The following is a 23,473-nucleotide window of genomic DNA, read 5'->3' as shown; positions in this document are numbered from 1 at the left end:
CTGTTCACAGGAGATCTGGTCTTTGTTGAAGGCAGTCCGTCCTCCCAGGTGTTCTGGTGGTCGCTGGCTGCAGGACAAGACTATTTTTGGCGCTGAGTCTCTGGAAACTGCAGTGGGGCCCAAGTCAGTTGTTCACTGCAGTCTCCTCTGCTGGGCGTCTTGTTTCACCCTTTTTCTTCTTCGGTTGCGGGAATCTACTTTCTTTGTTCAGGGCTGCCCCCTAAACACTGTATTTAGGGGCATTCTAGGGGTCTCTGGGTCAGTAGTCAATGGACTACCGAACGTAGGGTGACTACCCCCTCGGTGTGCTCACCCCACATGGGGGAGTGAGCACAATCCATAATCCTAATTGGGGAGTGACTGCCATCTGCAAGATGGCGGGCACTGAAGAGGGGGCTTCACCTCGCCCACCTAAGGGGTGGACTTGGCAGAGGTGGGCACACCTTCTGGGCTGGCTAGTTTTTCCCGCCTTTCTTCATGCCGAAAAGGAGGGGAGACAGGAACGGGGCCTGCTCCTGATAGCAGGAGAGGCGTGGGGTCGCATTACAAAGGCTGCCAGGTCTTTGACGCTCCCCTGCCACAGATGGTTCTTACTGGCCTGGGGGAGGTGTGAACACCTCAGCGCCCAGGAAAGGATTGGTTTCTGGGCTCAGAGAGTGAAGGCTCCCAACCTAGGGGTCCAGAAACATGTCTCGTGGTGGCAGGCTGGTGTGTACCAGTCAGAGAACCCACCAGAGGCTGGTCGGTTTTCAGGGGGCATCTCTAAGATGCCCTCTGTGGTGCATTTTACATTAAATCTCACACTGGCATCAGTGTGGGTTTAATGTGCTGAGAAGTATGATACCAAATTTCCCAATTTTCACTGTAGCCATTATAGTTATGTTATGTTATGTTATACGTTGTTTTATATAGCGCACGGCTACTCAAAAAGAGTGTCTCGGCGCTTTTATTAAGAACCTAGGCAGAGTGAACACAACACAGTAATATAAAAACAGATAAAAAAACAGAGAAAACAAGGTAGATAGGCTAAAGGGCAAAAAGCCAGGTTTTAAGGTCCTTCCTGAAAGTAAACAAACTAGTGGCGCCTCGCAACGCCAACGGCAGAGTATTCCACAGCTGTGGCGCCAACAGGCTGAAGGAGCGGCCTCCAATACGAGCCTTTTTTACCCGCGGAACCACCGCAAGAAGCAGAGATTCAGATCTTAGAGATCGAACCGGGCGGTAGAAGACAAGTCTCCTCTGGAGATACTTTGCTCCCACAGCATGAAGAGCCTTGTAGGCCAAGGTCAAGGCCTTGAATGCTATCCACTTCCGGATGGGCAGCCAATGGAGCGACTGCAGAAGACCAGCAGCCCTGGCTCGCCTATTTAGGCCATAAATGGCCCTGGCAGCCGAGTTCTGGACGACTTGCAGCCGCTGCAATAGATATTCCGGCAGGCCCAAATAAAGGACGTTGGAGTAGTCCAGTCTTGAGCCAATCATGGCCTGCACTGTCAACTTCCTGTGCTCCTCCGAAAGTAGAGGCAAAAACTTCCGGAGCATCTTGAGAAGGCCAAAACATGTTCCCGTTAAGCCAAGGATCTGAGATCTTAACGTAAGACCCTTGTCCATCCTGATCCCCAGGTTTTTAGCCATCTGGGACGAACAAGACGGAGGGAACATATTAGCAGGCCACCATGCTTGCCAGTCCGGATCCGATAGACAACCGAAGAAGAGTACCTCAGATTTGTCTGAGTTGCACTTGAGGCTGTTCAGCTGGAACCATTTAAAAACAGCCCCAAGGCACTCCCGGATACTCTCTCCATCGAAATCCCCTCCTTTCTTACACGAAAAGAGGAGTTGGGTGTCATCGGCGTAGGAAACGATCTGGGCCCCAAAAGACTCCGCCAATGCCGCCAAAGGGGTCATAAAGATGTTAAAAAGAGTCGGGCTCAACACAGAACCCTGCGGAACTCCGACTCCCAAAGACGGCATCACGGCCGAGCTGGATGAGGCCCAGACCGTTTGTCGACGGCCAGCCAAAAATGATCTAAACCAGCTGAGCACCGTCCCCCTCAGACCGATCTCATGAAGTCTGGCGAGAAGACCCTCATGGGGGACGGTGTCAAAGGCCGCCGACAGGTCCAACATGACAAGCATGGCTTTGCCCCCTGAATCAAGAACCTCTTTTATGGCTTCCGATACCTCCAAGAGCGCCGTCTCGGTACTTAGGTTAGGGCGGAAGCCAGATTGAGTAGGGTGTAGTACATTATGGGATTCTAAATAATTAGAGAGCTCCATGTGTACATGCTTCTCCAGAATCTTTGTGAGCGCAGGGAGGAGAGAAATAGGCCTGTAGTTGGCCAAGACTTCCGGGTCAAGCCCAGGCTTCTTAAGCAAAGGAATGACCATTGCTTGCTTCCAGGCCTGCGGGACCACTCCCTGACTCAACGAAAGGTTCAAAAGTGGGTTCGCCAGCGGATTTATGACTTCTGCCATTTTTGCCAAGAATTTGGCTGGGCATGGGTCAAGGGGCGACCCAGATTTGAGATTACCCATAAGTGCCAATGAAGCAGGAACTAAGATAGATGGAAAGACGGCCATAACTGAACCCAAAGGGGCCGGTGAAACTGATCCATCTACGGGGCTGGATGGAATTGCAGGCACCCGCAGAGGAAAGGAGTCTTGGATCAGCTTGGAGTTCGTAATGACAAGCTCCCAGCACCATATACTCTTAATCGCAGCACTGCACTTACAATGTCTAAGAATGGACTTAGACACTGTAGGGGTACAAGGCTCATGCACCTGTACCCTCACCACTGGCATAGGGGACCCAGCTAGAGGGGTGACTGATCTATGCCAGGGCAGTGGGTTGAAGATATAGCACACAGGGATGTGTGCAATGTCGACTCTTCACTTTGTTCTGCACCAAAACACGCAGCCTGCAAAGGCAGTGTGTGTGTGTATAAAGGTACATGGCTTCTAAGGGTGGCACAATAAGTGCTGCAGCCCTTAGAGGTCTTTGGTCACAGTGCCCTGGGTACCTGTGGTACCATTTACATGGGGCTGACCTGTGGCCAGAGACGCCAATTGGGTTAGTTTTGGGGAAACAACACAGGCCCTGAGAACCTGATTTATTAAATGTATTAAGGGTAAACAATGGTTCATGGGTGGCCTAAATAGGTCCTAAAAAGTGAGGGTATGCTTTAAATCAATCTTGCGAGCAGAATGTGTAGGGTTACAAATAGAATCTTATTTATTCCATATTTTCAACATATAAAAGTACGTTTCCGGTGCTCATATGAGTGACAAAGTGCATAACGTGACACGAGTGAACAAAGGTGAGACTATACGAAAATGTCACATAAGAACAACAAGGTAAGGTCCACAGAGCTATGTATAATGGGTTGGGGGATTTTCCTTGGGTGGGTCACCGACGTTTCGATCTTTAATGATTTAAGATCATCTTCAGGACATGGGGAGCTTCTTGAAATCTCGCTCTTTCTCTATTTGAACCCAATTTCTGGGCGTGCGGATTGCTTCAGTCAATCAAGATTCAGGTGTTTAATTTTTCTCGCTTTGGCCAAAGGTGGTTATAAGGAGTGGTTGGTTTAGTTGATTATGGGCCTCGCGGATACAATTTATTTCATATCCCAACGCACGCGTGTAGAACTGTCTTGAGTAGTAGGAGAGGTCGGGGATCTTAGTATATATATACGGGATTAGGGATTGACCTGTATGGCGTTAATGCTTCAGGCGAGCTCTTTATGGTTACATTATTTAATATCCCAACGCACGCGTGTAGAACTGGCTTAAGTAGTATGAGAGGTTGGGGGATCAAAAAATGTTGAAAATATGGAATAAATAAGTTTCTATTTGTAACCCTACACATTCTGCTCCCAAGATTGATTTAAAGCATACCCTCTCTTTTTAGGACCTATTTAGGCCACCCATGAACTATTGTTTACCCTTAATACATTGCAACTCCAGGTTCACTCAATGGGGTACCCTTGTTTCTTATAAGTACTGAGAACCTGATTGGCAGGGACCCAGGGCACATCAAGTTAAAGTGCATCAGTTGTTTGTCCAAAAGTGTGTGGCGGGGGTGATTACTGCAACAGAAACCCACTTTTCTACAAAGGTCACCTAGAGAACAATGGTGGACCAAACTAAAAAAACATTGCTGAAAACAGTGAACGTTAACCATCGTGCAGTTGCTACAGGGGCTGTGGGTACAGTGCCCTGTAGCGTCCCTAAGACCGGGGGCAGCATGGTTGCAATACAATTGGCCGGACCATGGCCAATCACAGGAAGAGCACTGGGAGGCCAGGAGATTGTTAAAGTCAGTGCTACATCTACCGCAGGCACTTTAAGTTCTTGGTGTCTGGATAGGGAGGTTATCCCAGGTAGTTATTCACCAATTGCAGGGTAATGGAGGGGAAAAGAGCAAGACTGTTCTGAGTCCGAATGTAGATTAGTGTCTTCAGAGGATTCTGCAGAGAGAGGGTCCCGTTCATTGAGCGTCACTGCCGCAAGTAGTACTGACTTTTGACTCTCCATGTCTTGTTCTGGAGATGGGCTATTCTTCGTCTATGTACATTTTGTTTTCCTTCTGCTTACTTTTCCCCCTCGTGCTGATTGCGACCTTTGATTAGTGTTTTGGGTCGTCACCTGCAAAGCACCAGCGGAAAACATGACTTCCGCCCTTTCAGTAGCTTCCTCTGGGTCCCCAAAGACGTACGATTTCTGCTCATGCATGACTTGAGTCTGGCTGGAAACAGCAAGGCATATTTGAGGTTAAGGCCTCCGAGCTTTTTTTTTTACTTAATGATGGGAGGCCCTTTCGCATTGGACTGCCATCGTAAAATCTGGGTACACCGAAATCCGTTTGTTTTCAAATAGGATAGGGGACTTCTCTCTGGCCGTGCGGAGTAAGGTATTGTGATCCTTGTAATGAAGTATTCGGGCGATAATAGGTTGGGGTGGCACTCCAGCAAACAGTTTTCTTGTTGGGATCCTATGTGGCCTTTCAACGCTGAAGAGGTCCGTCAGCCCCTCCGGGGCCGTGTCGTACACCCACTGTTCTACGGTCTGAACCCCCCCAATGTAGAAGAGTCAGGTGGCTTCCCCTTTGTGCGACCCATCACAGGCTGCGCATCAACCCTGGTGTCTGCAGCGGAGGGCTGAAAGGGCAAGGGGGCTGAATGAGGGAGGGAGGGAGGAAGGAAGTGGGGGGGGGGGGGAATAAGGGTTCTCCTCCGTCTGCCGGGTACTTCTTCAGTTCACCAACCTCAGCAGACAGCAAGGAATGGTATCCGGTGTTGCGCAGGCCTTTTTTTACTGTAACTGCAATCTCAGAGTGTCCAGGGGGACCGCGTTGTGCCACAGCCCAAAAGGGGGGGTGGGGGGGGACCAGTTTTAGTTGCCCTCACCGAGCGCGGCAACATGCAGGGACACAGAAGGTCGGATTAGGGGCCAGGAGTGGAGGTAAGGGCTGCAGGTCATTCACGCCTTCATCTGAGTGGCCAGTGCGCTACCGCCGCCACTCTCCCCACGGCCGAAGCACAGGAAGTTGCCAGCCGCAGCGGGTCATAAGGCAGTCTATAGGCCCTGACCGCAGCGTACACCTCTGCCAGCGCATCGCACTTACCGCCGGTCTGGGCCTCGCTGTAGTTTGACTCTTCAGGCTTGCGTGGAAATCCGGGCCTGGAACAGCATGCTCTGTCAGGATCATTGCCGCCTCACTCCGAAGGCCTCAACGAATGCTCCCTCTGCCAGAATAGGTCTAAACGCAAGTGGCGCGATAGCCAGTCGCACCAAATGCAGACTGCGCGTCCCTCAGTACTGCAAGTCAGTCCCACCTCTGGGAGCTCGAATGCAGGTCTTGTGCCCAGGGCAGCGTAGTGCTTTGGCGTCTCCATGCCCCAGTCCGGAGTGCTGCGGTGCTCACCCTCAGCTCGCGGAGGACTCCGCGCCAGCAATGTGGTCTCAGCTGGTGGCATCTGGTGCAAACAGCACGCCTCTGTATGCTTGGAACCGGAACTCCTCCACCGTCACCTAGCTCTACAGCAGCATTAAATGGTAAGTAGCATGAGTAGCTCCCGGGATAGCCCCGCAATGCCACTGGTAATGACAGGATCTTTAGGCCTGGTCGGGGGCTCGGCAAAAACAGGTCCACCATGTTCAGTGTTTAGTCATTAATCTGATGCTTGGACCTGGACATGCTACAGGCAGTCACTTGTCTATGCTGGTGCCACCAGCACTGGAAGAGGATCGGATTATGATGTGGATGGCTGAAACAAACGGCTTCAGCACGATTATGTCAGAAATTTCCAGATTGGTGTTTGGGATATTGAACTGTGCGTTGTCTGCAAGTAGAAGTATGCATCAGACCCTCAGATATTTCCTCTGGTATTTTGCTATTGGGAAATTGATGGAAGTGTCCTGCAAATCTTTTGCACATGTCCAGCCTTCCTGTGGGAAGTGAGGGAAGAACTGATACCGTGCAAGTATGCAAAATATTTCCTCCCGGATCCACTTGCTGGTGAAATGCAGATCCAGTATATGTCTGAATTAAGATTTTGGACGTTTCTTTTCAAATATTAATTACCTTGAATTAATGTCTCGCACCTTTTAATAAGATGGAGCCAGCACCGCCTACCGGCATGGGGGTGCTAATCTAGAGGATACTCAGAAGGCGGGAATCTGCAGGTAGAAGTATCCATCAAAAGTTAATTGCCTAGAGCTTTGATGATATTTTAGGACAAATGGGACAAGGTCTTATCTTAAAATGTAGTAAGTACTTTGACACAATGTTTAGCACCCACTTGTCAGTGGTTATTCTTTCCCACTCCACTAGATGTGTTGTTGTTCTCCCTCACTGGAGTAGTGATCAAAGTTGTTCCGGGAGTATTAGGGTGTCACTGCAGAATTTCAGTGAAGGGCCTTACCGATGTATTAAATAGTTCAGGTGGTGTTCATTTGGACTTTGTTTCCTTTACCCTTGCTGCTGGTGTTGTTGGTCAGTGCCAGTGAAGGAACTGAATCTTCCTTGGGGAATATCGACACTCCTTGTGTTTGTATTGCATCTAATCCTGAGCCCAGTCAAGAGTCTCTGCCTCATTTTTACAATCTTACCATTAGTGAACTGATCAAATAAGGTTGATCCTGAGAAGGGTAGGTTTACATTCTTTGGCTGAGCATCTGGTATGAGCAGCATCAGTCAAAGACTAAAATGATTTTCTAAGGAAAACTCCACTGCAATACAAATTGTTGCTAGTTTAACCAGGTTCAGTGCAGCACTGATTACTTGTTTTGCAACAAAGGGACCTTCCTTCACTATCTCATCAAAGTCTTCCTGCCCGTATCGAGGTAGTCATCCATAAAATATATTACTTCCATATTTCTTACTCATAACTTCTGAAGACAGCAATGGAATTTGTAACAATAGCTGCTGTGCCACACATTTGTTCCTGTGGTGTCTTGGTGCTTGCTGTCCCTTTTTCAGTGGTGAAGTTGTCTACAGCAGACATGCCAAAAGTGTTTTCATATGACTTCTACTGCAGTGCTGTTTATTTTGGCACTGCTGACCTTTATCAATCTTTTTGAGTTTAGTCTTTGCACTGTTTCTATTTCCAAACACTACACCTCATTGCAAATTGTTACATTGAAATTTTGCAGTTTATCACAATTTTACTTTAACATTTTAGCTTTTTGTATAAATACATTTAGAAAGTAGAGGTCCCTAACAGTACAACTGTAAGATGGATTAAATCACAAGACTGCTTTTGAAGACAATCAGAATACATGATAATATCCCTTTTAAAATATAGTAAATATCAGAAACTTACTTGTGCAACATAGCAATGGCTTCTCTTGTTTTCACTTGGTCAAGTCCAAATGTTAAAGCAAAACGTCGTGCTAGCTCTTTTATACCAGTAAATGAAGGTGACGACCGGTCAAAGTTATAACTATGTTCCTGGATCATCTCATTGAAAAGCTACATGAAGAGAAAAGCAAAGGGTAAATAGATATTGCACACTGCCAAAATAAACAAATGTAACATACTTTTTAAGATACAATACGACTTCACAAGGTAAAAACATTATTGGTAACTTTCCAATTGATTATTTACCTTTAACCCATAAATATTTATAAAGAAGGTGCCACACGGACAGATTCATTACAGATGAGATGCGAAGTACACTAATAAGGCACTTCGTTTGACTAGGGGATAGATAACCTGTCCTTTTGGAAATTAGGTGTAAAGTGTTATTGAATAGTAACAGATGTGGCACCATCTCATTTTGGGAATCTGAAGCAAAATAGAACGCACTACAAAAAAGTATATAAATTAAGCAACAATCTGAAAACCTCATGCAACTCTGTGAGGCCCGAAAGAATGGCAAGGGAGTCGGAAGCACAGCGCACACACACAAAAGGATAAGGTTACCCAGTTCTCGGCTTGTAGAGCTGTAGATTCACATGCTTTACATACTCCTGCAATCTAGTGTTTGGTCCGGAAGTTTGCAAGTTGTTTTTCTTCAAAGAAGCCTTTCCTGGTCACGGGGTAAGGAGACTCCTCCTTTCGGTGATAGTGTGCATGGTCTTCGACTCCATTGTTGGATTGTTTTCCAGCAGAGGGTGAGAATGGAGTGAGTGTAGTATAGAGATGTCAATGCGTAGGAGTATATAACAAGAAAACTGCAACAATTGCAAGTAACCGGGGAGGCAGGTGGGCGCATGTGAATCTACAGCTCTACATGCCAAGAACAGATGCTTATTGGTTAAGTAACATTATCCGTTCGAGGCATGTGAGCTGTACATCACATGCTTTGTATAGACTATACAGCAGTACACTCCCAAGCGGTGGCTAACTTGTAGATGGTACAGTTGTTTGAAATAGTGTTTTAAGTACTGCGTGGCCTACATTAGCTTGACAACGTGCTAAAGAACAAGTTACTTACCTTCGGTAACAATGTATCTGGTAGAGACAGTCTTGCCGCAGATTCCTTAACTTAGAATATCCCCAGGCGTCAGCCTGGCCCAGAAAAGTTTGCGCAGCAGCACCTCTGCGAGCCGCGCCGTACGGCTCCACCCTAACGTCGTCCATGGATGTGACGTCAGCGGAGACATATATGTCCCGCCCCGGCGCGCCAACATCAGTTTGCCAGAAGACTTTTCCGCATCAGAACGCGAAACCACCACCAAAAAATGTGAAACATGGGAACAGTGTGCAGAAAAAGAAAATACAAGGTACGGTGAAATCACCATAGAAGGACGGTGCCATGCACAGTATATTGTAAACTGAGGGAGGGAAAAGAACAGAGCACCACTCTGGGATGGACCTCAGCAATTGTTAAGTCCAAAACCTCCCCTGGAGGTAGAAGACGATGCAGAGCAGAGGCAGGATTCGAACCCTTGGCCTGTGTGAGCCTGTGCCATCAGAGGCACAAGACTTCCCATTGAGCCATTGCTCCTTGGTGAACCGTCACAGCAGCCAACAGAAAGGCTGCAACCACAATAAATGACAATGAAGGACAACGAGTCCAGAACCCAGGGGTAAGGCTAGACTACCATAAGGCGTCTCTCAAAAGAACACGTCAGATCCGAATAAGGGACCTACCGAATGCAGCACTGTCAGAGACTGCCACCGCCAGAGTGCAGGGGAGGCAAAATACCTCAAGCAGTTGAAGATAGAAGGATTTTGACTCACATCGGGCAACCCAGCATAAGGGTTGTAAAGGACACATGGCATATGGGCCTACCATCTAATCACAAGGATGGGTAGAGCAGAGCCACGAAACAGAATGTAGCCTCGTCAGTCGGAGTGAAGAGAAGACATCACCCCGCAAAGGAATAAAGCCACCCAAAGGGAGGCGAATGCAAGAAGCCCAACCTGAAAAGGTTGTCGCAGGACGGGAAGGACAGGTGGGCGTTAAGAAATCTGCGGCTAGACTATGTCTCTACCAGATGCATAGTTACCGAAGGTAAGTAACTTGTTCATCTGATAGAGACGTCTAGCCAGATTCCTTAACTTAGAATAGATACCAACGCATACCCCTAGAGGAAGCAGGACTGCGACTGAACCCCACTAAGGTCCAGACACAACCTAGCCATCCATAAGATGACCAAACGTGTCACCAACCAAAGGGCAAAACACAGTGGGGACGAAAATGACAGCGCAGCCAACCACCAGACCCATAAACCAGAGTGGGAATCAAGGGGAGGCTAGGGCACACCAGCCCATCCAGAATAACACGAAAACCCCTATATGTAGAGGGGATGAGAGAAGGAAAACACTGAGCCAGAACGCTGGTGCCGAAGCGAAAAAATGCCGAACTTCGAAAGACGACAAGCAAAGGGGCAGGAAAGCTCCGCAGGATCCAAGGTGTCGACAAGACGTCAGAGCTAGCCCCAGGTAAACATCTCGAACAGTGTAAACACTTTTGAACCTGCTCCTCTAAAATACGAATGCAGCAGGATACTGACCCCTGCCCAGCAAGTGCCAATTTGGAACAAAAACTCACCCAGGCAGGAAGCCCACACAATCCATTAGGAAGATCATGGCGCAGAAATAGCCTCAAGAGGATGCCGAAACCCGGCCAAATGCACAAGTTACTTACCTTTGGTAACGATATATCTGTAAGAAACAGTAGTTAGTATTAGATTCCTTACCTTAGAATATCCCCAGGCGTAAGACTGAATCCGGAAAATTTTGCGTAGCAGTACCCCTGCGCGTCGGTAGGCATTGTCTACGGCTACGCGTCCGTCGTCGGCGCCGGGATGACGTCGCCGGAGTACTTAGACGCCGCCCTCGCGCGCTGACGTCAGTTCTAATACACAGCTTTTCGCGACAGAAACGCAGAGCCATGATAAAAACCAACACTGGTGCCATGAAAACTAGGGCCCTGGAAGGGGATGACCTTAACCCTAGATATCGGTTCGCAGAACGGGGGGGATGGGTGGGGCGGTAAGGAATCTAATACTAACTACTGTTTCTTACAGTTATATCGTTACTGAAGGTAAGTAACTTGTGCATCTGAAAGAAACAGGTTAGTATTAGATTCCTTACCTTAGAATAGATACCCCAGCAATACAAACCCCGGTGGTGGGTCTGCAAACCAATGATCACACCAGAAAGTCCTGGAGAACAGAACGGCCGAAAAAGCCATCTCTCCGGTCTTGGCTGTCCAGGCAGTAGTGTCTTGCGAACGTGTGCAGCGAGGCCCACGTAGCTGCCTGACAGATGTCCTGCAAGGGGACTCCCCGACCCAGGGCAGTAGTAGCCGCCGTGGCCCAAGTGGAATGGGCACGTAGCCCCGCAGGAGGCTCCTTTTTAGGCAGAGAGTAACAAGCCTTGATGCACAAGACGACCCATCGAGAAATGGTCCGTTTGTGCACCGCCCGTCCCTTCTTAGCGCCCACATAACCAACAAAGAGTTGGTCATCCACCCGGAACTGGCGTGTGCAATCCAGATAATATGAGAGCGCACGTTTTGGGTTCAGACGGTGAAGTCTCTCTTCCTCTTTCGAGGGATGCGGAGGCGGAAAGAAGGTGGGCAAGGTGATGGACTGCCCGATGTGGAAGGCTGTGACTACCTTGGGCAGGAAAGAGGGTCGCAGCCGCAACACAACTTTGTCCGGATTGACAGAAAGGAAGGGAGGTTGAGAAGAAAGAGCCTGGAGCTCACTCACTCTCCTGGGAGAGGTAATGGCAACCAGGAATGCAGTCTTAAGAGTAAGGGGACGAAGAGGACAGTTATGAAGTGGCTCGAAGGGAGCGCACATCAGATAAGTCAGAACAAGGTTCAAGTCCCAATGAGGCATCACGAAAGGAACAGGCGGAAACATATGAGTGATGCCCTTCAAAAACCTATTTACAACCGGGGACTTGAACAAAGAGGGCTGATCAGGGAGCCTTAAGAAGGCGGAAATGGCAGAGAGGTAGCCCTTTAGAGTGCCCAGAGCAGAGCCCTGCTGGGCAGGAGAAAGTAGAAAGAGGAGAACCTCTGAAAGAGGGGCAGACAGCCTTTGGTGTGAAAGAGGGGCAGAAAGCCTTTGGTGTGCACCTTGCCACAAATTTGTTCCACCTGCAGGCGTATACCGATTTTGTGGAGGGATGCCTGGCTGGCAGAATCACATTACAGACTTCAGGAGGCAAGTCAAATGGCCTCAACTGCCGCCGCTCAATCTCCACGCATGTAAGTGGAGGCTGGACAGGTTCGGGTGGAGGACCGTCCCCTGCTGCTGCGACCGAAGGTCCTCCTGAAGAGGCAGACAAATCGGGGGATCGACTGACATGCTGGGTAGCTCGGGATACCAGTATCTTCGTGCCCAGTCCAGAGCCACAAAGATGACTTGGGCCCGGTCGCGCCTGATTTTCTTCAGCACTCTGGGCAGAAGTGGTATAGGCAGAAAGGTGTACAACAGACCGTAACTCCACTCGCGATGAAAAGCGTCTCTGAGCGAGTGCCGCTTTGGAAATTCCAACGCGCAGAACTGATGACATTGTGCGCTCTCTTCTGTGGCGAATAGATCTAACCAAGGCTCTCCCCACTGCTGAAAGAGGCCTTGCGCCACGTCCGAGTTCAGACGCCATTCGTGATCCATCATGCACAGACGGCTGAGTTCATCCGCCCTGGCGTTCAGGAAACCTGCCAGGTATTGAACCACCAGGGTCACGCCCTGATGTTCCAGCCGCTGCCAGAGGCGCAAAGCCTCCTGGCAAAGGGTCCACGACCCCACCTGTGAGAAGTTGGCCTGATATGCAGTGCTCACTATTCTAGTGATCACTATGTATCAGTCCAAACAACCCTTATTGATGATTGGTTGTAAGTCAACCTTATAGACCAGCTATCCTAGTAGCATGGATACGAGCAGTCTAAGGCTAAGACTCTAGAGGGCGTGTTAAGCCAGCTGTTTTACCATCACATTACCCCTTGAACACCAAGTGAAAGGACACCACACAAGTTGTTATGAAAATAAACAGATATTTATTTATAACAAGACTACCCTGAACTCTTTATGAGTCAGGGAGCTAAGCACACAACAAAACTCTTACGAAAATACTTTAAGTCGCACAATTTACACAAATGCCCTAGGGGCACGAAAAACCATATACTCAGTAAGTGGGATGCAAACTTGCTAGCAGGTAAGTAATACTTTTCTAGACTCAGGAATCGCTAGGCCTACAATTCTAAACACTGGGATTAGATGCAGGAGGCCTGTGGACGTCGTGTGCAGAGTGGGAACTCTCACGCGTAAGGCGGGAAAAAGTCTATGGAGGCTAGCAGTTGCAAAGTTACTGTTCTCGGGCGAACCCGACTAGGTGGGTCGAAAACAAGAGTGGATCCGAACACTAGGAGTGTTGGACTATGCTGGAGCACCGGAGTACTCGGTTTACCTAGCCCAGGGGCTGCGGCTGCATAGGGGTGAAGTCACGTCGGAAACCCTCGTTGACGAACCAGGAGCCTGAAGAGGAAGTTGCTGGCAGGCGGCCAGTGAAGAAAAGTTAGTGGTGATCCAAGCCTGGATCAGGGAAGAAGAAGACCTGAAAGCAGAGGGGACCAAGTTCTGAATCACTAGCCAGTGATTAGATGGGCACCAGAGTGGCACCGGGCGAAGTCACCTCGACCAGGTGAGTGGGCGCTGCTGGGCTCTGCAGTCTCTCGGACCAGGAGGCGTTGTCGGCGACCAGGATGGAGGTGCGAGCTGTCCCACGAAGGTACTTGCTGTCGACGTCGCTGGACCCAGGATTGGGCATCAAGTCTTGGCAAATGCAAGGCCCACGCGGTGGACCTAAAATGGCGTCTTGAGTGGACCAGGAGGGTCCGGGGTGCTCCTCTTTTGGAGGGGATCAAGGGCTAGTCTGGGGCAACCAGACCAGCAGTAGTTGTCGTCGTGAAGCGTCGTAAAACGGCCACTAGCCAACGGGCAAGTGACCGGGACACCGCGGTGAGCAGCAAAGAGCAGAAGGGCCCCACGCAGATCTCGTGGATGCAGGGGGGCTGAACTTCGGTGCTGGAGCTGCTCAGGGTCGGGGCTTCTCTTACCCCAAAGCACTCCGTCGAGGGTCACTCGGGAGTCGTGCTGGACAAGTGTCGTGCAGTTCTGAAGATGGCCGGTCCCTCGAGGTCTCGTCACACCCACGGATCACAGCTGGGCTGATGATGCAGGTTGAGGTCAGAGGTGCCAGGGAAGCCGGTTCTCGTCGTGCTGGAGCAGTCTTGATCCGTAGGAGAGACTGGCAACAAACCGCGATACTTGGTTGGTGCCTGCTGCTGCAGGGTGACTACTCCTTAGTCACAAGGGAGAAATCTTGAGAAGAGTCTTGAGTTCTTCGTGTAGAAGGTCGGTTCAGGATTCAAAGATTGATCTAATTTGGAAGGGGGCCTGCTCCTACCTTTATCCTGAAAAAGGGGGCTGGCACGCGACTAAGTCCTGCCCTATGGGTGGGACCAGGAGGGGGGTGGTTACACCCCTCTCCTTTGGCGGGCTTTCCCCAGCTCAGGGTCTGGTGTGCCCCTGGAACTGGTTCAAGCCGGCCTATGCACAGTGAGCACCGGGGTGCCACTTGCAGTCACCTTCCTCTAAAACCCTGCCTACCTAGAATACACAAAACCCTGTCTGGGACGGTGCTAGCACCGCCCCTGGCAGGAAACCCTTTGTCCTTGCCTCCTGCTCTGGGAGGACTCCCAGCAGCAGGAGGGCAGACTTGTGTCTCGGTGGCAGCATCCATTTTGTGGAGCTAAGGCTCTGTCTGACTTTAACCGGGGTTATAGGTTACATACATGTCGTGTCCCTCTAGAAGGGTGGAATGCTAACCCCGTCGCCAGAATTGGCGAGGGGTTAGTATTCCAATTCGTATGACACCTTACTCGACATGTTTTGATAAAGCGATACCAGAGTTGGCATATAACCGCGAGGATTATAATGCACTTAAGAGTATATGGTATGCGATATCATGGAAACGGCTAAGGGATAGATCCCGAAAGCCGCAGACAGGCTCAGCTCATGCCAGAGCACCATCTCACACGATTCCAAGCACTCTGCCTTCAGGATTGTCAAGGCCTGCCATAGGAGTGACTGATAGGCGATCTGTGTGCCCATTTTAGGGTTAGATATAGGTATACTATATCTAAAGCAAAGGGTGATTACACCACCTTGCCCCAGCTGTCGTGCAGCCAGTTGTGTCAGATTTGGATGGCCAGCCAGGGGTGGCATAATACATGCTGCAGCCCCTGGTAGGCCCTGGGTACACCTATGCCCTGGGTACCTAAGGTACACTGTACAGGGACTGATAAGGTGACTCAGTATCCAATTAGATATGTACCTAAGGTACATGGAATCCATTTTACAGAGAGAGCAGTAGGCCTGGGGTCCTGAATAGCAGGGCCCCAGGTCAACTAAGTCAGAAAACCAGCAAAACACCAGGCAAAAAGTTGGGGGCAACCATAGTCAGGGATCTACCTTCCTACACCACCCCACCCTGTTTGTTGCAGTACCACATGGCGGTGGTGTTGTCCGTGAACACCTGCACTACACTCCCCCAGACAGAGGGGAGGAATGCCTTCAGTGCAAGCTGGATCGCCCGCAGCTCCAGAAGGTTGATGTTGAGCCGGGACTCTGCCGGAGACCAGAGGCCTCTGATCTCCGCCTCTCCCATGTGGCCCCCCCAGCCCTGGAGGGACGCGTCCATCACAACTACGTGCTCCGGGTGTGGTAGGGAGAGGGATCTGCCGCTGACCCAATCGTGGTCCGTGAGCCACCACTGCAACTGTATTGCAGTGCCCCCGAGATCAAGGGATGGTCGGACAAGTTGCCCTGATGCTGGGCCCACTGAAACTTCAGGTCCCACTGCAGAGCCCGCATTCGCCACCTGGCGTGATGCACCAGAAGGATGCAGGAGGCCATCAGCCCCAGAAGCCGCAGCGTCAACCTGGCCGAGACTTGGGATAAGGGCTGAAAGATCGGAATCTGAGCCTGAATATCCCGAACCCGCTGTTCGGGAGGATAAACCCGAAACTGCGACGAGTCTAGAACCGCTCCGATGAAAAGGAGCTTTTGAGAGGGACACAGGTGCGACTTCGGCACATTGATGTAGAACTCCAGCAGGTGCAGGAGGTCGGCCGCAGTCTGGAGGTGTCCGGGGCGGGCCCGCCTTCAACAACCAGTCATCGAGGTAGGGGAAGAGTGAAATCCCTAACCTGCGCAGATGAGCTGCGACCACCGCCATCACTTTCATGAACACCCATGGGGCACTGGTAAGGCCGAAGGGGAGCACAGTAAACTGAAAGTGCTCGTGGCCTACCGTGAACCGCAGGTAGCGCCGGTGGGCCGGCAGGACGGGGATGTGGAAATAGGCGTCCTGCAAGTTCAACGCTACCATCTAGTCTTCCGGGACTAGGGCAGCTAAGACCTGAGCCAAAGTCAGCATCTTGAACTTCTCCTTCCGGAGGAAGCCGTTGACGTTCCGTAGATCCAAGATAGGGCGTAGGCCCCCTTTGCCCTTCTTGGGAACCAGAAAGTAGTCGGAGTAACAACCACACCCTACTTCTGGCCCAGGAACGCGCTCGATGGCCCCCTTGGCCAAGAGGGCCGTAACTTCCTCTTACAGATGTTGCAAGTGATACCCCGACACACGGTGGCTGGAGGGGTCGCCTTGAATGGAAGGGAGTAGCCCCTTCAGACAATTTGCAGCACCCACCTGTCCGATGTGATGGAGCGCCAGTGGAGGAGGTGATGGCGAACCCTGACCCCCACTGGCGTCAAATGGGCCTGAAAGCTCGGACTAGGAAGGCTTTGAGACGGATGCTGCGGGGGTGGATGTGGACTGGCCGCGCCGTTGTCCCCAGTTACCGCCGCGACGGTAACCACGTCCGCCACCGCGCTGAATGTTAGTCTGCGGCCCGTGGCTGGAAGGACGTGTGGGAGCACCCCTTCTGTGGCCACGAAAGGAGCGCTGGGCAGAAGATTGCTGGCGCGGGGCCGACAGGCCCAAGGACTTGGCCGTAGCCCTGGAGTCCTCAAAGCGTTCCATCGCATGATCTGCCTTGCCACCAAAGAGGTGGCTGCCATCGAACGGCATGTCCATAAGGGTGTTTTGGACATCGGCCGAAAAGTTTGCAGACCTCAGCCAGGCGTGGCGGCGAACCGCCACAGACGTGGAAATTGCTCTTCCTAGCAAGTCCGTAGTATCCAGTCCACATCTGATAGAGTACCGCGCTGCGTTCCTTCCATCCGCAAGGGCTTGAGCGAGTTTCCTCCGGGCACTCAGGCAGCACGGCCGCAACCGTATCCCACAGAGAGTGGGTGTAACGGCCCAAGAGGCATGCGGTGTTGACTGACCGCAACCCCAAACTAAGGGAGGAGAACATCTTCTTTACGAACTGTTCATACCTCTTGGATTCCCGATCTGGTGATGCCGTCGGGAATGCGGATTGGGAGGTAGAGGCCTGGATAACCACACTCACGGGGGTGGAGTGGGTGGACAAGAAACTAGGGTCGCCCGGGGCTGGGCCGTGGCGCCTAGCAACGTTCCTATCTACAGGAGGACCTGTAGTGGGCCTAGACCAAGTGCCCAACAGGAAGTCTGTGAGAGCCTCATTAAACGGCAGTAGAGGCTCTGGGGAGCTTTCCTACGGACCTCTGTGAGGATGTTGGACCTCACTGTTGCGACGGGGAGCTCAAGAGCAAAGGCCTTGGCTGCCCTCATCAGCACCACACCATAAACTGCCCCCTCCCCCGTAGCCACGGTAGGAGGGGAGACAAAACCAGTGTCTGGGGAGGTATCCAGGCCACTGGCTTCCCCTAGTTCCTATGTCCAGTCCTCATATGACTGGCACCCATGTGCCAGGAGGTTCTCAGACCCCCCCCACCCCCAGTCTCCCTCGTCGTCCATGTCCTGAAATTCAGGGATAAAGGATGGACCCAGATCCTCGAAGAATTCCTCTTCTGCCGGCGCCGATTGCGGCGTCGAGCGACGTCGCTCCGATGCCGGATCCTGACCGAAGGTTGGACCAGGGACTTCGTCGTCCGAGGACGGCGCTAGGGGTGACACCCTGGGGGTCGACGCCGGCGGGGTCGTAAGGTCGACCAGCGGCGACCCGGATCCGGAACCGGATCCAGTGGGGTTGTGCGGCGTCGGGACCAAAGTCGCCAACGGCGCCGGGGCCGAAGCACCCGACGGCGACGGGGCCGAAGCACTCGGCCCGCTTGGGCATCCAGTCGGGTCCGCTGGGCCCTGAAGGCGCCGCGGAACCCGACGGAGGAGAGCGCGACCTCATGGCCATGAGGAAGGCGTCTATCTCCTCCGGCGTCGCGTTCTGCCCAGGGACCGGCGGGTATGGAGCAGGCCGCGACGCCTGCGGCTCCGGCAGAGCAGCGTGGGCTGTGTCACCCGAACCCCAGGCCGCGTCGCGCGAGCTTCTGGGGGAGTCAAAAGAGCAATGTTGCCTCTTCGAATTCTTGTGCCTCTTACCTGAGGACTTGGAGCCCGACGAGTGGTGTCGATTCACCAAGCTGTGATGACTCCGGTCCCGGTCATTCGACCTCCTTCCAGACGGGGACCTCGAGCGGCACAGGCCGACTGCCGGAGCTCGAGGCGCTTACTGGACCGCTCCCATCTAGCCTTTGACGTCAAGGCCCGGCAGTCTGGGCACGACTTGTCATCGTGGTCGGGCCCCAGGCAATGTAGGCGGTGGGGGTCGGTAACAGACATCAGTCGGTTGCAGTCGGCACAAGGCTTGAACCCGGGCATCCCTACCGGCACCGATAGAGTCGCACGACTCGAAGCGAATCCAAAAAGGATCAAAAAAGCTTAGACAAAAAGTGACTAAAGGGTACCACTTTCTCCGGACCTGCGCCTGCTGGCGCGGAAAAAAGAAGAACTGATGTCAGCGCGCGAGGGCGGCGTCTAAGTACTCCGGCGACGTCATCCCGGCGCCGACGACGGACGCGGAGCCGCAGACGACGCCAACCGATGCGCAGGGGTACTGCTACGCAAACTTTTCCGGATCCAGTCTGACGCCTGGGGATATTCTAAGGTAAGGAATCTAATACTAACCTGTTTCTTTCAGATCCAGGGACTAGCGTACGCTCAAACGCACCCACAATTATACAGAAAGTGGAACTAGTCCACTTATAAGCAGCGGCTGTCTCCAGTCCGGAATAGATAGTAGTCCCCTCGCAGGACAATTAGAAGAAAATACGAGCCTAACCAGGGAGTACGCAGGACCAACTCATGGGTCCTAGACGCCAGGAAGAGCGGAGTTCAAGGAGAACCGGCTCCAAGAGTCCGCCTGTAGGAGAGTAGGGTCTGCAATCCTATGATCACCCAGATTTTTGCTTTTTGCTGCACTGGTTTACGACTTTCCCTGGCTGTGGGCCTGCTAATCAGACCCACAGCCTAGCTGTTCTCTCTATCCAAATTGTACTCAGGTACTGAATTGGCACTGGGCCCTCTCCAAGTCCTTGTACCCAGGGCTGAGGTGTACCCAGAAGTCTCCCAGGGGCTGAAGCATGTATTATGCCACCCCTGGGCTGACTAACTAAACTGACACAACTGGCTGCACGACAGCTGGGGCAAGGTGGTGTACTCACCCTTTGCTTTAGATATAGTATACCTATATCTAACCCTAAAATGGACACACAGATCTCCTATCAGTCACTCCTATGGCAGGCCTTAACAATCCTGAAGGCAGAGTGCTTGGAATCGTGTGAGATGGTGCTCTGGCATGAGCTGAGCCTGTCTGCGGCTTTCGGGATCCATCCCTTAGCCGTTTCCATGATATCGCATACCATATACTCTTAAGGGCATTATAATCCTCGCGGTTATATGCCAACTCTGGTATCGCTTTATCAAAACATGTCGAGTAAGGTGTCATACGAATTAGAATACTAACCCCTCGCCAATTCTGGCGACGGGGTTAGCATTCCACCCTTCTAGAGGGACACGACATGTATGTAACCCCTAACCCCGGTTAAAGTCAAACAGAGCCTCAGCTCCACAAAATGGATGCTGCCACCGAGACACAAGTCTGCCCTCCTGCTGCTGGGAGTCCTCCCAGAGCAGGAGATAAGGACAAAGGGTTTCCTGCCAGGGGCGGTGCCAGCACCGTCCCAGACAGGGCTTTGTGTATTGTAGGTAGGCAGGGCTTTAGAGGAAGGTGACTGCACGTGGCACCCCGGTGCTCACTGTGCATAGGCTGGCTGGAACCAGTTCCAGGGTCACTCCAGACCCTGTGCTGGGGAAAAGCCCGCCAAGGAAGTGGGTGTAACCACCCCCCTCCTAGTCCCACCCCTAGGGCAGGACTTAGTCGCGTGCCAGCCCCTTTTTACAGGATAAAGGTGAGGAACTGGCCCCCTTCCAAATCAGATCATCTTTGAATCCTGAAACTACTTTCCACGAAAGGAACTCAAGACTTCTTCCTAAGATTTCTCCCTTGTGACTAAGGAGTAGTCACCCTGCATCCGCAGGCACCATCTTAAGAACACTGCGGTCTGCTGCAAGTCTCTCCTCCGGATCAAGACTGCCCAGCTCGACGAGAACCGGCTTCCCTGGCACCTCTGACCTCTACCTGCATCATCAGTCACGCTGAGATTCGTGGGTGTGACGAGACCTCGAGGGACCGGCCATCTGCAAGACTGCACGACTTCTTTCCAGCAAGCCCGCCGAGTAATTTCCTGGCGAGTGCTTTGGGGTCCGAGAAGCCCCGACCCTGAGCAGCTCCAGCACCGAAGTGCAGCCTCCCAGCATCTCCACGATCTGCGTGGGGCCCTTCTGCTTTTTGCTGCTCACCGCGTTGTTTGGCTACTAGCCCGCTGGCTTATGGCCTTCTGAACGACGCCCGACGACATTTCTGCTGCTGGTCTGGTTGCTCCAGGCTGGCCCTTGCTCCCTTCCAAAAGAGGAACACCCCGGACCCTCCTGGTCCACTCAAGACGCCATTTTGAGTCCACCGCGTGGGCTTGAATTAGCCAAGGCTTGTTGCCCAATCCTGGGTAACTTCGACGCCGACAGCTTCATCAATCGTGGGACAGCTCGCCTCTCTATCCTGGTCGCCGACAACGCCTCCTGGTCCGTGAGATCTGCAGAGCCAGCGTCGCCCACTCACCTAGTCGAGGTGACTTCGCCCGGTGCCATCCTGGTGCCCACTTAATCACTGGCTAGTGATTCAAGAACTTGGTCCCCTCTGCTTTCAGGTTTCTTCTTCCTCGATCCAGGCTTGGATCCAACGAACTTTCCTTCACTGGTCGCCTGCCAGCAACTTCCTTCTTCCAGGCTCCTGGTCCGGCAACGAGATCCCCGACGTCTTTTCAGACCTATGCAGCTGCAGCCCCATGGCTAGGTAACTTCGGCACTTCGGTGTCCCAGCATAGCCTCACTATCCTAGGGTCAGGATCCACTGTCGTTTTCTTCCTACCAGGTCGGGTTCGCCCGTGAACACTAACTTTGCCTTTACTAGCTCCCATAGACTTTGTCCCGCATCCCGCGTGAGAGTGCACACTCTGCACCCGAGTCCCCTAGGCCTCCTAGAAGTAATCTAACGATTCTATAGTCAAGTCCTAGCGAGTCCAAAGCCTATTAGTACTGTACTTACCTGCTAGTAATTTCGCATTCCACTTTTAAAGTATATGGTTTTTCGTGCCCCTCGGGCATTTGTGTATAACGTGCCAACTTAAGTATTTTCGTAAGAGTTTTGTGGTGTGCCTAGCACCCTGTCCTCATAAAGAGTACAGGGTTGTTGTGATTCTAATAAATACACTGTTTATTTTCATAACACTTGTGTGGTGTCCTTTCACTGGGTGTTCAAGGGGTAATGTGATGGTAAAACAGCTGGCTTAACACGCCCTCTAGAGTCTTAGCCTTAGACTGCTCGTATCCATGCTACTAGGATAGCTGGTCTATAAGGTTGACTTACAACCAATCATCAATAAGGGTTGTTTGGACTGATATATAGTGATCACTAGAATAGTGAACACTGCACATCAGGCCAACTTCTCACACCGCCACATTAAGAATGCCAGCAGAACATAGAAATCCCAGCGTGGAAGCGGCTGGATTGTGGAGAAAGCTGCTGGAGAATAAGCCAAAAGACCATAACAATCGTAAAACAGAGAGGCCCATGGCATCTCCTTACCGGCGAGAACAACCCAGAAGGGGCTGGCGTCAAAGAACGGATCATGTGACAAAAAACATGATGCCAGGTCATGCAAGGTAGATACTACACAGCATAGACCTAGACCAGGAGTGGAAGCACCACAGACAACAGAGCGATGCAACCCTGCGGGACGCAGTAAAGGGGTATATGAATCCCAGAGGATACCCATAATGAAAACTCCACAGGCGCGAACAAAGGCAGACAACTGCCACCAGCCAATACCCCACATAAGGCAAGGGTCAACCCCTGGCAAACAGTCAGAGGACTGAAACAAAAACAATCATCCATACGGATAAACAGACCATACAGAGACACCAACCGGTCTCTGATAAAACCCGGGCCGTAAAGGAAGACCAGCAACCAACAAGAAAGTCAGTCAGTGACACGGCAGAATTACGGTAGCCCTGACAGAAGCCTGGAAATCACTGAGTCCACATGGGACCCAAAAAGGTCTATACCGTTAAACGGCATGTTTTGGAGGCTCTCCCAAATATTATCAGGGAATCAGCTGTCACGCATCCAGGCATGGCGGCGCAAAGCTACCGATCGTGCAAGAGCACGGCCCACAGTCTGTGGTATCCAAGGAGGAGCGGATTGAAAAATGTGCCATCTCCTTGCCGTGAATGACAAGACGGAGAAGCTCTGAGCGCAATTCCTTCGGAAAGGAAGGAAGGAAGGAAGGTTAGCCACAGAGGACGCACGTGTAAACACGCATGTAGTGTTTAAAGCGTGGATGGCCGCACTAGAAGAAGCAAAAAGCTGTCTTCCACATGCATCCTGCCATCTGGATTCCCGGGTGGGAGGAAACAATGGCAAAGTGGAGGAGTCCTGTAACCCAAAAGCCGCCTGAATTACCAGGCCCTGAGCAGGAGGGTGGAGGGACAGGCTAAGTGGATCCCCCAGGGCAGGAGAGTGCCTACCAGCAATGGCCCGATCAACTGGGACTCTGGAAGAGGGCTGAGCCCATGCGCCACGCAGGGCTTCTAATAATGTGCCCCGAAGGGGTAGCAAGGGCTCCACGGTAATCGGCCCAAGATGAAACAGATCCATTAAGGGATCAGTAATGAGGGGTACCGCAGGAGGCTGAAAGCAGAGGATAGCAGCTGCCCGGTTGATAGTCCGTGCATAGGCGGCCCCTAGCTCAGCAGTCACCCTAAGAGGGGACAAGAGGCCATCTGTAGGAGACGGTTGGAGACTAATTCTCCCAGTTGCCATAAAGAGCGGGGCTGGGGAACGACCCGATGGCCATGCCACACTAGGGACCAACACCAGTGGCTCCCGACCAGGGGAAGCGGCAGCCTCTGAAAAGGCTATAGCGGATACCAGAGTCG

General features: G+C 51.8%; 1 protein-coding gene across 3 annotated transcripts in view; it reads right to left on the bottom strand.

Moving 5' to 3' along the window:
• Window positions 1-23,473, bottom strand: part of STAG2 (STAG2 cohesin complex component) — a 1,493,174-nt gene that overhangs the window by 260,855 nt on the left and 1,208,846 nt on the right. For all 3 annotated transcript variants that reach the window (XM_078688751.1, XM_078688750.1, XM_078688752.1), the window contains one exon: window positions 7,830-7,978. In XM_078688751.1, the coding sequence (XP_078544877.1) occupies window positions 7,830-7,978 (149 nt within the window). The remainder of the gene's footprint in view (window positions 1-7,829; window positions 7,979-23,473) is intronic.

This window comes from Lissotriton helveticus, chromosome 4_1 (assembly GCF_964261635.1).
Source record: "Lissotriton helveticus chromosome 4_1, aLisHel1.1, whole genome shotgun sequence".
NCBI lineage: Eukaryota > Metazoa > Chordata > Amphibia > Caudata > Salamandridae > Lissotriton > Lissotriton helveticus.
Note: the sequence above shows the minus strand (reverse complement) of the source record. Positions and strands in the feature narration are given on the sequence as shown.